Source organism: Fukomys damarensis, unplaced genomic scaffold (genome assembly GCF_012274545.1).
Source record: "Fukomys damarensis isolate Sample0158 unplaced genomic scaffold, DMR_v1.0_HiC HiC_scaffold_25, whole genome shotgun sequence".
Classification (NCBI taxonomy): Eukaryota; Metazoa; Chordata; class Mammalia; order Rodentia; family Bathyergidae; genus Fukomys; species Fukomys damarensis.
In genome coordinates, this window is record NW_022900937.1 from 1,059,924 (window position 1) to 1,073,951 (window position 14,028).

The following is a 14,028-nucleotide window of genomic DNA, read 5'->3' on the forward strand; positions in this document are numbered from 1 at the left end:
CCAAACCACTCTTTGTGCACAATATTTTTGGAATCCAAGGGCTCTGGAGTACAACCAGGTCTAGATTGTCTTTGCTGATGGAGAGAATGTGAATATATGAAGTCGATTTACTCATCGGACAACCGTTTTGAGCATCCCTTATGTGCCAGAGTTGTGTCAGGCACCAGGAATGCAATTCTGGACACGATGGACCCGTTCCCAGCTCCTGTGAAGTCCACCGTCTAGTCAAGGAGGTACACATGAGCTATTACAGTACAGCATGAGATGTGCTGACGGGGGAGACAGGACCCACACAACAGACAACCAAGCTGGAAGTCTTCCTAGAGGACATGATATCTGAGTTGGTGGTGGCCAGTCTGGTGGGGAAGAGCTAAAGAAAGAACAACAGATCCAGTGTTCTGCAATTAGGGAGTTATGTTTCTTTCAGAAAACAAAAAATTTTTACAGTAGTGGTGACTCTTGGAAAGGGGTGGTAGTATAAAAATACTAGGTATGAAAGAACCAGTTCTTGAAGAGCCTCATAAAAATGTTATAGAGCAAATGTTTTATGCTGATGGCAGCAAAAAGCCATTTAAAATAGGTTGTGATCAGAGCCATGTTTTAGAAAGATTACTATAGTTATATAGTGGAAACGAAAGCAGGGGCATCATCTAGGATTCTGACAGTTCCAGGTGAGACGATGCTGGCGATGAAGAGAGGTAGAAAGACTGCAGACATTTGCAGAAATAAAATGGACAGGACTTGGTACTATAACTGGTTACGTGGGCATTGTTGGAGAGACAGGAGTTAAAGATGCAACCTCCAATTCCCACTTGAGCAATTCAGAGACTGTGTCAAGAGTCAAGAAGGGCCACACAGAAAAAAGATTTGGGAGAAGATGCTGAGCTCTTCTTTTGGACATTGCTGAATCTGAGGCACCATGGATGACCACGTGCACACCCTGGGCAAGCCACTGGATAGAGAGGTCTTACAGTTTGTACAGTGATTTGAACAGACAGACAGACGAAGAAGGACTGCTAGCAGGGAGGAGTAACTGAAGTCAAGGGAGTGGAGAGGACAGGCTGTTGGACTGAATCCCAAGGCGATAGCTATTAGGTGTTGGGGAGAAAAATAAGGAGTTTAAAAGACCCTAGGTCCACCACTAATCCTGAAGATGGATTTGTAATATTTTACATTCGTGGCGAGTTAACACTACAGGTACTAACAGATATGAAAGTCTTACTTGGTTCGTTTTCTTCTTACTTCACCTGTAAAGCCATACACTGGTACCAAAAGCATCTTAAATAACCCAAGATCAATAAACATTTGTAAAATAATTTCAAATTTAATCTGCAAGCATCCCTTGATTGCTCAATGCCTGGCTTTGCCTATTCGAGCTTATTTATAGCAGACCTTACTTATGCTGTACTCTGTGGTCCAGTTTCTCTTTGCTTGAAACCCCAGATGCTCTTCTGTGCACTGTGATTCAGTGACAACCTGAGAAGTTTTCTGTGCCCAAACGTGGTTGGAGACATCTCAGAAGGCAGTCATGGTCTATCAGCCCCAGTGGGGAAGATCCGGATAACTTTGGGTGGGCTGCTGGGACTTGCCTCAGATGTTTTCCTTTCCGAAGATGCCTCTTCCTGTGCACAGGAGTAGAGATGGGCACACCAGCAGTGCGAGGTCTTTTACAACTGTCTCTCCAGGAAACACAGCCTCCACTTGTAGGGTCTGCCAGTTTTCTGCGGTGTGAACACTCCCACCACGGCCAATTTAAGCTATGACTTCATGTCACTGAAGGGTGGAAAGTGTACACTCCAGGCCAGGTGAGCAAGCACAGGCTGGCCCCGTGCCCAAGTGGACCACGCTTGATCTGACTGACCACCAGTGTGGGCAAATGCCTCGGCCCAGCAGCCAGCCCGAGGACTGCGTTCTGCAACATGCGGTGTTTGAACCCTAATAAAGTTGATTTCCCATGCGCAGCAGTGTCCTACAGGTCTGCACCTTTTCCTTTGAACTGAGGGGACACTATGGTGATGGATACATTAATCATCTGATGACCTTAGCATTCTAACTTTTATTTCTTTGTTCATAAGCAGTTTAACAGTTTCTCTGATTGGCTTATATTTGAGACTGAAAAAACTGACAATAATTTTCAATCTAATTTCTTATACCATGAACCAAAGAAATTAACAGTTTCATTTTGGGACATAAGTACAATCTACAGTCTAATATATTTCATTAAAGAAAATATTTTATCTTCCTCAAGTAAACATAACTTTCTTCTATATCAAACCAGAGGATTTGATGGCATACTGCATGAACCAGAACACATGCAGAGGAGAGCAGTGTGTTTCCTTATTTCTCTGTATAATTTAATGATGTCCTATTAACACCAGTGTGCAGATGCATCATCCTGACAGCACGCTAAATAACAATACTGAAACACACTTGTAAAATACTTTCTGTTTTGTTTTGTTTTTGGTACTGGGGATTGAACTTGGGACCTCGTATTTGCAAAGCAGGAAGCAGAACCACTCAGCTAAATCCCTGGCTGAAAATACATAAAGTATTTTCAACAACAGGCACTGGTGGAAGCAGAGCTATTATTATGTATACTATAAACATATATATTATATATATATATATTTTTTTTTTTTTTGCATTCCCAAGGAAATCAAAGTTCCAGGTAGCATTAGAGAAGAATGTACTTATCAATATTTTGTGCAGATATCAAAAAAGCTTACTTCTATTGAAAACCTTGCAATTCTACTGTATACAAATGGAAACACATTTCCAAACAACTTGCACTTACACTGTGCTCTAAAGGTGGTTTTAAAAATATTGCAAACCCAATAAAAACACCATGATATTGAACAAATATCTTTTGTTTTGAGAAGTCAAATTTTAAAAGGCCTGTATTTATACAAATGTAAAATGCTTTCTACTACCCCTGACTGGTATTTTTGTTTAGGGTTATCTGATTTTAGAAATCTAAGTTAAATGTTTCTTTTTATCATTTTCTTCTTCAGAATGAAAGACACTAAGAACTCACTTACATTTTAAAAACTGGTTTGGATAGAAACCTCACATAGCAGAATAGTAAACACTCTACAGGCTTTAGTTATTGCCATGCCAAAGATAAAAATGCTCATTGCCTAGTTACCTTAGAGTTCTAGATAATTAACTACTACTCTATTGTTCTTCAAAGTGTAAAGATTTTAGGTTCTCTAGCAAAACCGAAAACATCACTAAAGCCAAATTCCATTTTCAAAATGTAGTTAAAGAAATGCTTATTTTAATGTAAAGTCTCACACTGCTAAGTTAATACACATTTATAACATGGCTAGCCAAGTACTTAGTGATTTTGCTGTTAGTTTTGGAAGAATATTGCAATTGGCTGTTAAGTTTCAAATTTAAGGATCTGAATTTATATTATACGACTGACTGTACTTTCCAATACAGATATCAAAGAAAAAATGATTTGAATTCTCTCTCTCTCTTTTTTTTTTTGGTACTGGGGATCGAACTTGGGTCCTTGCACTTGCAAGGCAGGTGGTAGAACCACTGAGCTAAGTCCCCAGCCCTGATTTGAATTTTTTATCAGACTAACTGTAAATTACAGATCAATTTTTTGTGGGGGAGAGAGAAAATCCATGTTAAGATAGTAAATATATTGTTTTAAATCTTAGAACAATTGTTATAAAAAACTATAAAATAAAAATTTGAAAAAAATACACTGAAAATGTCTCTCTAGGAAAAATGTGCAACTTGTTGGATACAACACACCGTGTATTACCACAGGGTGCAGCCACTGTGGAATTAGCTTTTGAGACTTCAAAAACTCATGAAAAGTAATTAGCACCAAAATCATCTAAAACGTCAAATAATAAACTGAAGAAACTCCAGGTCCAGGTATTATATTAACAAAAAGTAACCTGAGAATTTTCTCCAGCAATAATAAACATAATCTCTTCCATCTTTAGAACATGCGCGAGCTTTGTTCATCTTTGCCACCGAGTAGGTAGTGTATGATGAGCGTCATTTGTCTTGGTTTGCCCTGAGCAGGGACAGTACCAACACAGATGTTTCTCACATAACACACGGGAGGTGGTACAGCTTTCCAATTAAAACTTTTGAGCTCACTTCCTCTTTCTTCCAAAATGTTTTACTAGAACACTTTATAGAAGCTACATTGCCTGATTTGAACTTCGTGTATTATTTTCCCTGCTCACTGTCTGGCAGTGTTAAGATGTGGTATGATGACAGAGGTGTATAAAAGTGGGTACAGATGACAGGAGTGAAACAAGAATTTTGAATAAGCTAATGTGTATTCAAAATATATATCCAAATTTGTCATCACCAAGAGTTAGTTTTAAACAATTACTTAAAAATTTAATTACAAAACAGCCAGCACACAACCTGAAACAAGTCAAACTTTTCTGTCTTTCAAAAAGCCAAAATGCAAAAGTTCATGTATTACATACATGGTTATCAAATGTCCAATAGTTCAGCAGAGCATGTTTTACTGCTGTACATAAATAATCACAAGGCACAGAACAGCCACCAGTCCCAGGGCTTGCAGGCCGAGGAACCACAGCATGAGCCAGAAGAAAATGACTACGACTGGCTCCACAGTCCGCTCTCCAAAGTACATCCTCGTGAAGCCCATGCTGAGCAGGCTTTTGTTCAGTTCACCAAACAGTGTTCCCATCTTTTTGTAATCATCTGCAACAGGCTCGGGAGTGTTATTCTCTGAGTCTTCAATATCCTTAAGAAAGAAAATAAAAAAGAAAAACAAAGTGTGAACATAAATAGCAGCATGTAAAGGTCTTCAAACCTAACAGCTCTTCCAGAGTTCTTCCCTGTCCTCAGAACTGGGCAGACTTCCGACAAGCACTTCACAGGCGCTTGCTCGACACCCAGCGTACTGTGCCTGTACCCACCTCCCAAGACCGCCGGAAGCCTGGTTTGGTGATTTCTGCAGTCAACACCAACTGATCCCTCAACTACCAGACAGTGATTTACAAATGAAGAAAACAGCTAACTCCTTTTGATTCTAGTTTCCTGGAATTGCACAAAGACGGATGCTGAAATGAACACTCATATTGGTGTTTCCCTTGCCAGTGACCATGTGTTCAGAACAACCTTTTCTGCTCCTCTGGTTTTGAGGCGGGGCTCCTGACTGCTGTCCAGTGACTTGTCTGTGGTCCATTCCTCCAGCACTAAGCCCTGAATAAACAGCACCTTGTCTGGCTGGAGCGTGTCTTTTACTATGGAGCAATCCTCAGTCATTACTGCTGTGATCTTTCAGTGTTAGCTTCAAGGAACTAGACTTTGGGGTTGGCCCTGTACACCTTTCTGTACAAATGCTATCCAACCCCAAATGCTTATTAATCTAATCAGAACAAATAGTTTTTATTTAAAAATTTTTTTGTTTTGTTTTTTGACTAGTCTTGAACTCACTCACCATACAGCCTAAGCTGGCCTTGAATTTGTGGTGATCTCCTTCCTCCTCCTCCTGAGTGCTGGGATTACAGGCATGTACCACTAAGTCTAGCCAAATAGTTCCTAAAAGAATTTATATAGGCCTGGGGATTGCCTGTCTTGCAAACGCAAGGTCCTGAGTTCAATTCCTGGTACCAAAAAACAAAAGAAAAAAACCCCCAAATAATTTGTACATTAAAGGCAAATCTTATCTGAAGGTCATTGCCATAGAAAATGCCCACGTGTAGCCAGTGATACATATAAAATGCTTCTATCTCTGCTATCTCTAAATCATATGAAACCATTATGCCAATGATTAAGCTATTTTCTCAGCTTCAAACCCAGCTTTTCCCCTTCAGAGGTGCATCTGTTGGGAGCTTGGCTTTCAGTGTTGCGAGGTGAAAGCTGACTCACCTGGGGGTGCACCTTCCAAGGGACAGAGGTGCCTCCTGGGCACTCACTATTACAGAAGTCTGTGCTGTTCCACCCAACTTCCCCACACGTCTTCCTCCAGCACAAGCTCCTGCTGTGCCATCCACCTTGGGGTCAGGCAGCCCAAGGGGAGCCTTCACCAAGCCACCTCGACTTTGTCATCCCAAACTGGGCTCGGAAAACTTCTTTTCTCTACAAAGTGAGACTGTCTCAGGTATTTTATTATGGTAATGAAGAACATCCCCACAGTTTGGAGTTTTGCCAATTCTCTGGCTCCCTGGCAGGCTCTGCCAATAGAGGGAGCAAAGAGATGCGGCCCAGGAGGAGGAAGTAGAGATTTTGCTCTTTCTGGCTTTGCGTGGGCTTCTCCATCCCTGACCAACAGTCAGCAGTTCCTTCCCGCAGTGACAGCTGATGGGCCCTGGGGAGACCCTCGGCACCCACAGGACCCGCCTCAATGTGCCACCTTAGAGTACAGCTGCAACCCAGGGCTCCTCCTCCTCCAGTATCTGGCTGCAGCCCAGGGCTCCTCCTCCTCCAGTATCTGGGTCCCTGCTCCGAGGGGTGCCTCCCCTAAACTCAAAGACTATCTGATGAACATGGAAGAACTGTTCTCAGAAGTCTGAGTCTCCGCACCGTGGGGCCTTTCCTCTATCTTCTCAGGTTTAGTAAATTGTGTCATTTGCTTTGCTGTCCCAGTCCTAGTAGTGGGGGCTACTTCTGGTGGTTGCTATCTTTGTGATATTTAAACTTCAGCCTACATCAGGCTCCCTTTGAGGCTTGGTAAAGCAGACTGCTGGCCTAAGACCAGGGCAAGGTGTGGAGTCCTCGGATTTGCATTTCTGTCAAGTTTTGGGAAGATGCTTATGACACTGGGCTGGTGACTACCCACTGCAAACTACCATCTCAGTGATTTCTGCTGCCTTCCCTTCTGCAGCACTCAGCAGACAGCTGTTTACATTACCCACGTGGACAGGAGTGGTATAGCTTCCCCACCAACAGCTGGTGGGCTCAAGATGGACACAGGGTCACCAGGAACAGGCCTGGGCAAGCTGTGCTGTGCACCTTCCCGCTGCTTCTTTCTCCTCTGCTGAAGGTATGTACATGTGCAGGTTACACAGAAGTAGAGAAAACAGCACAATGAACCTACTGACTAGATTTTATGCTTGCTAAAACTTTGCCACCTCACTGCTGTACTTAAACTGAGCTATCTAATAAAGTAGAAAAAGTCACTACAAGAATGCTTTCAAGTAATGCATCTTCACAAAGGAAATTCTGTAGAAGCGTCAATACCCAGTGATGAACTGTACAGGGGTTCAAACAGCTCAAAGATGACACTGGAAGATGAGTTAAAGAAAATGGGCAGCATCCTTAAATCAATGAGGTTTCATCAATCTCACAACTGTGTTTTTTGCATCTAAACTGTCTCCTCAAACATCACAGCTCTAGAGGGTACAGAGAGTGGCGGGAAGGCCCTGAGTGGTAGCATTTGCCAGTTCCACAGTGTTTCTAGTTTCTGGATTAGCCTTCCCATTGCGGCCAACTTCAGGTTACTAACAGGCGGCTTGCACGGCTTCTCTGAAGTTAGAAACTGCGTCTTGAGGTCTGCTGGCAGCAGGAGGAGCGCTCCACTGGAGGACTGGCCGCTGGGGAGCTGGGATAGAGGCCCACACGGTTACAATCCGTGGGTTTCACCCTCCCTTCTTTCCAGCAATCAGTATACTTTTATTTTTTTAAGTTTATCAGAACAACAGATTGGGATAGTTTACTAGAAGAAAAGCATCACAAGTAAACTGAAACTGGGAAAGCTAAACTATGGCTTGAGTAGTGGATGTGGTTAGGCTTAATGCATACAGTGACACAAAACTTCCACAACAAGGAATAGCATTTGCGTTTTTTGATCTACCTCATACAGAAAAGCATACCACTTGGTAGTTTTTAGACTTTTTACAGTAGCATCTACATTGCCTGGGTGCTTTTTCAGTGCTCCTAGCTCCGTGGGTGGTAGTTCCATCCATGGCCATATGGGAAGGCTGGAAACCTGAGACGTTCTTGATTCCTTTTCTCTTCCACTTTTCCCACATTCTGCTCATCACCGTATCTATTTTACCTTCTAAGTTCCTTAAGGTTCTGGTCTATTCTACCTATTGCCGTAATCTAATTACAAAGTACCGACTCGCTTGCCTTGGCTATTCAGTCTAACTGCTCCAACACACGCCCACGGCTGCCCTAAACCTCTGTGTCACACTGCAGCCACCGAACTGTGCCACCTCCAGCACCTTCAGCACTGAGGCTAAAATCTCAAGCGTGCTCCATGAGGCCCTGCTTCATCTGGCTTCTGTCGGTCTCTGGCTCGTTCTGCCATCAGCCTCCCTCAGTCTTTCTGCTGCAGTCCGCAGGTCCTGTCAACTTCCTGACAACCATTTGCACGTGCTGTTTTCTCTGCCTGAAACGTGCTTTTCACTCTGCTTGGCTTAGCTGGGGCATGCTCTTTCGGTCTCGGCTTACACCTTTGCTCTGTCTCAAAGCATCATAGAATGCTTTTCCAATGTATTATACTTTAATGCAAATGTGTGATTACTGCTGCCTGACAGAACTGTAAGCCCCATGAGGTAGGGCAATACCTATTTTTGCTATTGTTTTGTTCTACAAAGGTACTGGTTACAAATCTATTGGCTTAAAACAACCCAAACATATTATTTTATGGTTTTATACTTGGAAGTTATGTCGGCAGATGGTTTCCTTCTGGAGGCTCCAGGAAAGGGACTATTCTCACCTTCTCCAGCGGCAGTGGCTGCCCACGTTCCTTGGCTCTTAGACCCCTTTCACCGTCTTCAAAACCAGCCTGGTTGCACCTGACTTTTCCTATGCAGTTAGCATTGCCCTCTGACCCGACAGGGAACGGTTTTCAGCTTCAAGGGACCCGTGTGATTAGCCTAGACCCATTCTAGGATGCTCTCCCTCTCTCAGGTCCTAAAATTTAGTTACATTAACAAAATTCCTTTTGCCATGGGAGGCATCACATTCACAGGTTCTGAGGAGCAGGATGTGGATGCCTTTCAGATTATTCTACCCACCAGTGTTTTATTATAGAATAATTTATGCATATATCTATTTCCTGTCACCAGCTATGGACTCAGGAAGGCCACTAAATAGAAGAGACATATCTTAGAGATTATATTGCACTATGCCTGGCCCACACAGGTGTATAATAAATATATGTTGAACAAACAATAGAAATATTCTATAATAGAACACTAGGACAAAAGGACCAAGATAAAAACAAAACCTAAACATAATTATCAGGCTTTATTTTCTCATGAGCACAGATGGAAATTTTTCAAGTATTTGTAAATTCTAGCTTAAATGATAGGAATGAATGCATGTGCTCAGCTGTATGCTTACACATTGTATCTTAAGTAGGCACTAACAGAAACAGATGCGTCTTGGGTACCTGACTCTTCCTCAGATGTTTGTAATTCCGGGTAACAGCAGCAGTAACACTATGGATGGGACGGCGGAACTGCTAACACAGTGCCTACTCCAGGACCACGGTCCACATGTGTTGCTTGTTGGATCTTTCCAAGTCTGAGGGAGGCGCTGGCGGTACCTTCCACTTGTAGATAAGAACGTTGTAGTTTCAAAGGAGTCAAATGTGGAAGACGATTTACACCCAGCAGCAAAAGGACCTGTGCCAGGAACTGACATTCCTTCTCCAGGGACCACACCATTAACACTCAACTATACTCCTTCCAGTTATTATAGTTCTCATGGCTGATAGGTGTCTTATGCTGCTTAGTTTTCTGAGGAATTTCAAAAAAGTAGCAAAATTTCAAAATTATTAATGCTATGGCAACACATTTTCATTTTATACAGAAAATACACTTGACTCAGTAAATTGAACAGAAGTACCATTTCTGCTGTACATCTTTTCTCACAGTCGGAAAGATTATCAGATTATCAGAATAGCAAAATTACTCAACTTTTATTTTCCTCTCGTATAATCAAAGTAGAGCTATCTGCAGCAGATTAGTATATTTTCTCAGCTTTGAAAGTAGTGACTAAAATGCGAACGTCAAAACCAAATCAATCCTGAACACTTCACACTAATGGTCCACTAGAGCAGAGGTGAGGATGAAGCTTCTCCAACGTGACATTAATTACTGTGTCTCTGCCAAGTGTGTGCGGCCCTAGTGGAAGGACATTTGCCCAGTGGACAGTTTCCTTTGTGGCTGCACAGCACTCATCTCGACACACCCCCCGAAAAGTGTTCTCACTAAAACAAGGATATCATTCCTTTTTGTCCAGAATTAAAACATAAATAAAAAGGGTATTCTAATTGACTCAAATTCTTCTAAAAAAGTACTAAAAAAGGTGAACCCTTAAATAATCATGGCATTGAGAATGACCCTTAAAGATAATTAAGTCAAAGTCCTTTAAAAACGAGGAGTAGAGAAGTTAAGTCACATGGCCTGTTGACAGAAAAATGCAGGGCTTGGGAACAAATAGGACAGAATCCAATCCTGCCAGTAGTTGCTAGCTGCATGACGTAAGGCAAGTCAGCTAACTGTGGGCCCACCCACGGAAGGAGAATACACTTCCTCACAGTTACTGTGATATCAAGAGCAGAAAATGTATAAAAAGCTCTCTGAATGTATGCAATAAGCACTTGTAGCATCTACAATTATTCCTGCATTTTGGTAGAATTAATGTCTTCTGATTTTACTTCCTTCTATCGTACCATGTTGCCTGGGATAGTTAATACCTTAGTGACCACTGTTCTCATGATAATTAAATTCAGTTGTATTTTTCTTCAAGTGTTGTGACAATTTAATTATACAGAAATTAAGGTGGTTTGTTTTCTGTGCAACCTCCTTACCCATGGAACAATCTGTACACATTAGTTTGGTGGAAGCTCTGTGAATTTATTTGTAGAAGAGCACAAGCTATTTCTATAAACACGCTTGGCCTGAGTGGGTGATGATTTATGATCCCCCCTTTTTGGTAATGGGGATCAAACTTGGGTCTTTGTGCTTACAAGGCAGGCAGCAGCACCACTGAGCTAAATCCCCAGCCCTTATGATTCACTTGTAGTGGTTTTCTCATGTGCAGTTTCACAACACTTACGCAGTGTCTGCCTGCCTACAATTTACTCCAGTTTCTCCTATAGCACCTCGACTTTCCTTTGAGGAAACCGTTCTCTACCTGGTTATTTGTCTGGGTGTTGGCTGAAGATGTCTATGTCCAGCTCCAGCCCTGGCCAAGGAGAACACTTTATGTTCTTGGACACATGCATAGTTAAGGAAGGAGCATGTCACCTAAGAAGGGCTGATGACAGCTGTATTTAAGACTTCTGCTGTAACCACTGAAAAAGACACTTAAAAAAACTATAATTAGTAAGATACATAACATTTTATTCACACGAGGGGAATCCTGCTAAGAACAAAGTCAATATAAAATAAAGCCAGGAAATAACAAGAATCTCGATATAGTTTGAGCACTTAAAGTCACCTTGTACATCTATTTTGGTCCTGTTAATAAGAAGAGCCAATAACTTCCCACTTTGTAAAATCTGCTAGGTGTGAATTTTGTCACTGGGAACCAAGAGTTCTGATTACAGAAGATGTCAATGATAAAAATAATACTAGTAGCTACTGTTAATCTAATGTTTACTATGTGTTATATATTAAGTACTTTGTATTTATTATGCTATTAAATCTCCATTTTAATAAGTATTAATTCAAAAATCTGTGTGCTTGACTATAGTGTTATTTCTTCACTAATTTGGTTCTATTATTACTAGCAATGATTAATGTGAAAATGTATTAATATTAAACAATGGGGATTAGGAAAGTGGAAAGTTTTAGATTTAACTTTCTAAATGCTGTTTTCATTTTATTTTTTATTGCGTTATTTACTGAGCCGGTGAAACTTCCACAATTCTCAAAGAATGGAATCGAGTATTCCAATTTTTAGAACACATATACCAGATTTAAAGTTCTGATCATCAAATGGTAGGGCTGGAAAGACTTTTATAGATCAGAATGCAACTTCCTTGCTCCACAGATGACAAGGCCAATGCCTAGCAATGACAGAAGGAGTTACAGTACAAGGGCTAGAAATAGGTTCTCACAGGGTCTCTGAGGTCCAAGTTTGCTTTTGAGTCTGCAATGGGCCTGCCACTGCCTTGTCTTTCAGTGCTGTTTCTAAAGACTGCATAAGGATATTTGGAAAAATGGTTATTGTAAGCATTCAGACAGCATAAAGAATTCAGAGGAAAAAAAAACTGAGGCTTCTCTCACCGAGGTTAGCTTCCCTAGCTATCAAGTGGTGCAAACTCAGTAACACCAGTCCATGGAAGTCAGCGGCACAACACGGCATTTGTGCCAGGACACATACCAAGGAAAAGGGAAATCAGCACTGGACAGCACATTAGTCTATGAACGGAGGTGTTCTGAAAGCACGAAAGAATAGATGAAAAACAACTCAAATCTTGTGGCATCTTCTCCCTTTAACTGGCTTATTTAACTGTGTGGATTATTTTCAACTTCACCTAATGGTCTCTATTTCTCTCTATCAATCAATCAGTCTTTCTTCATGTGCCTCACTTATCATTTCTGATGACAAATCAGCTATCAGACTTATTGAGGTTTCCTTGCATGTCATGATTATTTTTTCCCTTGTGGCTTTCAAGGTTTTCTGCCTATCAACATTTTAACTGTGACATGTCTGGGTGGAGATTTCCTTATGTTTATTCTACTTGAATTTTGTTGAATTTCTTACATGTATAGCTTAATGCTTATTATCAAATTCGAGAATTTCTGTTATATTTTATTTTAAATATTGTATTTTTCTGACCCTTCCTCTTTTGCACATCTTTTATTAGTTCATGCTTCTTGTACAGATTAATGAGTTTCATTGTGGCAGGTTTACACATGCACACAACTTAGTCATTTCCACCTCTTACAGCCTGGCCCCCCTCCTGAGCGGCACAGTTTTGGGGTGTTTCAGTGCACACATTTTCATCACGATAGTCCCATTATTTGTGTGCTGATGTGCTCAGTCAAGCCTCACGTTCCTCTTAGGTATTCTCACATTTTTCTGTTCTTAAGGTTGTACACCTCTACTGGGCTGTCTTCAGATTCACTAATCTGTTTCTTCTGCCAGCTCAAATAATTTTCACTTGGGTTACTATACTTTTATACTCCAGAACTGTCCTTTGATTTCTTAAAAATTCTTTTTATTATATTCTTTAGTTGGTGAGACACTGTCCTCGTACTTCCCTTTCATTCTTTAAGCATAGTTTCCTTCAGCTTTTATATGTGTTTATAATGGCTGCACTGACGTTTCAGTATCAAAGTTTATCACTCGGGCCCTGTCAAAGGCAGTATCTATTGCCCCCATTTAGGGATCATGCTTTCCTGTTTCCATATCTGATATCTGGTTGACAACTAGATATTTTAGACAGTATATTTCAGCAGCACTGGATACTGATTCTCCCAATCCCCACCGTCACCAAGGGTGCTTTGATTATTCGTTTAGGGACTGTGCTGGGCTAATTCTGAAGTTCATTTCCCCTGTGTATGAGTCTCTCATGCTCTCCCTCCCATTCTCCCCCTTTCTGTTCTAGCTCACTTACCCAGGGATGGCCCCAGCTTAGCATAATTCATTTACTGGCCCAGGGATGTGGGGTGCTCTCCCTTAGCAAGGCAGGTTTTCACTCTTTATCACTGGATGCATGGGTGGCCTGGAGCTGCTATAATAGTTCATAGATTGTACTTCTTTTATCTGTTCAGGCCCGGTACTGGTATCTTTACAGGCTTCCACTCTGACAGCTCCTGAGAGGGTGCTGCTTTAGGCTTGTGCATGGCTTTCCATGCTGCCAGAGGTGACTGTGATACTATTGCAAACCTTCCTTCCTAGAGCTGGCACTGCTCAGAGTGGCTTATAGCTCGATCTGTGCTTGGTGGTCACGGGCTGTTCAAGCCCCTCTGCCATGGAGGCGTCTGTTTAGGGTTGACAAGCCTATATGCAGCATGCGGAAAGCTTTCAAGTCTACCCCACATCCTGCCATGATTGTCCCTGAGTGGGTGCAGACCAGCACATGAACCCTGCTTTCCTGATCCTCAG

The 14,028-nt window shown here is 41.7% G+C and overlaps 1 protein-coding gene across 1 annotated transcript; it reads right to left on the reverse strand.

Moving 5' to 3' along the window:
- Positions 1-3,516: 3,516 nt before the first annotated feature.
- On the reverse strand, positions 3,517-12,279 carry Fam241a (family with sequence similarity 241 member A). Its single transcript, XM_033755990.1, has 4 exons — positions 12,201-12,279; positions 12,032-12,111; positions 9,353-9,421; positions 3,517-4,750 (listed from the first exon to the last, which is right to left on the reverse strand). The coding sequence occupies exons 1-4, from the start codon at positions 12,277-12,279 to the stop codon at positions 4,505-4,507; spliced, it is 474 nt and encodes a 157-aa protein (XP_033611881.1). The 3' UTR covers positions 3,517-4,504.
- Between the last annotated feature and the right edge of the window lie 1,749 nt (positions 12,280-14,028).